The 1600-nt window shown below is 67.4% G+C and overlaps 1 protein-coding gene across 1 annotated transcript in view; it reads left to right on the top strand.

The window, feature by feature from the left end:
• Positions 1–408, top strand: part of LOC116832649 (tetratricopeptide repeat protein 9B-like) — a 4001-nt gene extending 3593 nt beyond the window's left edge. Inside the window, exon 2 of the mRNA XM_075061423.1 lies at positions 299–408. Coding sequence (XP_074917524.1) covers positions 299–408 — 110 coding nt within the window. The remainder of the gene's footprint in view (positions 1–298) is intronic.
• The last annotated feature ends 1192 nt before the right edge of the window (positions 409–1600 follow it).

Raw genomic sequence — 1600 nt, 5'->3', positions numbered from 1 at the left:
GGGGGGGGGGGGGAGCGTGGGCGCTGGCACCATGGGGGCTGCTGTGATTTCTTGTTGAAGGTTTATTTACCCGCCCCCTGCCCCCCAAGGTAGATGCTATAAAAACCATGTTGATTTTCTCCTGTCCATTTATTTCTGGGGGAGGGGGGAGCCTCCTGCAGCAGAAGGGCTGGGGTGGGGGCCACAGGGTTGGGGGCTGCCGACTGGTGCTGCGGGAAGGGGGGGGGGATGAAGATGCCCCTGCCCAGGCTGACAGCGTCTCAGCTTTTCCTTAAAGTGTCATGGGCTTTGGCCCCAGGGGCCGGTGGAGCTGGGAACGGGCCTGGGGTTTGCCTGAGCCGGCCGGGCCGCGTGGGGGCTGCTTCTAGAGGGCCGGCAGAGCCGGGAACGGGCCTGGGATTTGCCTGAGTCTGCTGAGAGCCCGCTGGGCCGGGCCAGGCTGGGTGGGGGAGGTGGGGGCTGCTCCCAGGGGGCAGGGCGTGTGTGGGTCACACCTCAGGCCTGTGATTATTTCACCCAGCCCCACGTGTGGGGTCGGCAGCCCTGGGGTGCTGCAGCCGAGCTGGGGGGGTGACCCCGCCCTGGGGATGGGGGATTCGGCTGCCAGTCGTACCCTTGGGAACCAAAAAGGCCCCAGGGCCCCCTGTGGGGCTGGGCACTGCCCTGCCAGGCTGGCCCAGGGGCAGCAGGGCCCGGCTGGGCATTGGACCCAGGAGTCTTGGCTCCTGGCCCCTCCTGCCCCCCGGCCCCCCCACAGAAGGGAGGGGTCAGGCCCTGGGTGCGGAGGGGGGAGATGCTACATTTCCCAGCAGGGCCCAGCCTGGGGCGAGACCTAGGGGGGGAGCTATTCTGCCTCCAGCCAATCAGCAGCGATCTATGGTAACCATGGCAACACAGCTGCGATGGAATCTAAAGTGCCCCCCAGGTACAAGCCTCGGTGCGGAGTGGGGTCTAGTGGTTAGAGCACAGGGGGGTGGGGGCTGGGAGCCCAGACACCTGACTTCTCTCCCCGGCTCTCGCAGGGGAGTGGGGTCTAGTGGTTAGAGCGCAGCGGGTGGGGGCTGGGAGCCCAGACACCTGGGTTCTCTCCCTGGCTCTGGGAGGGGAGTGGGGTGTAGTGGTTAAAGCGCAGGGGGTGGGGGCTAGGAGCCAGGACTCCTGGGTTCTCTCCCAGGCTCTGGGAGAGGCGTGGGGTCTGGTGGTTAAAGCGCAGTGGGTGGGGGCTGGGAGCCCGGACGCCTGGGTTCTCTGGGAGGGGAGTGGGAGCCAGGACTCACGGGCAGGTGGGATTGCGAGGGCCCTGCCTGCCCCCTCGAGGCCCTGGGCAGTACTGCAGCAGGCGCAGAGGCTGGGAATTGTTGGGGGTCAGGGGGCAGAACTTGGGGTGATTCCTCGGGAATCAGGACACCGCAGCAAGCGCCCAGAGAGGGGGCTGCTCTCCTGGCCGATCCCATGGGGCTATGTGGCACCAGGGCTTTGGGGGCACGGCTGGGCTGGCCCAGCCCCAGCGCCGGTGGCATCAGGATTTAGCCAGGCGCCATGCTGTGCAGGATCAGGGCTGTAGCACGGGGGCTGGTGCAGGATCTGCAGGGGCAGCGCG

Source organism: Chelonoidis abingdonii, unplaced genomic scaffold (assembly GCF_003597395.2).
Source record: "Chelonoidis abingdonii isolate Lonesome George unplaced genomic scaffold, CheloAbing_2.0 scaffold0640, whole genome shotgun sequence".
In the NCBI taxonomy this organism is placed as follows: Eukaryota; Metazoa; Chordata; order Testudines; family Testudinidae; genus Chelonoidis; species Chelonoidis abingdonii.
The sequence above is the reverse complement of the archived record's forward strand: the minus strand, read 5'-3'. Positions and strand labels throughout refer to the sequence as shown.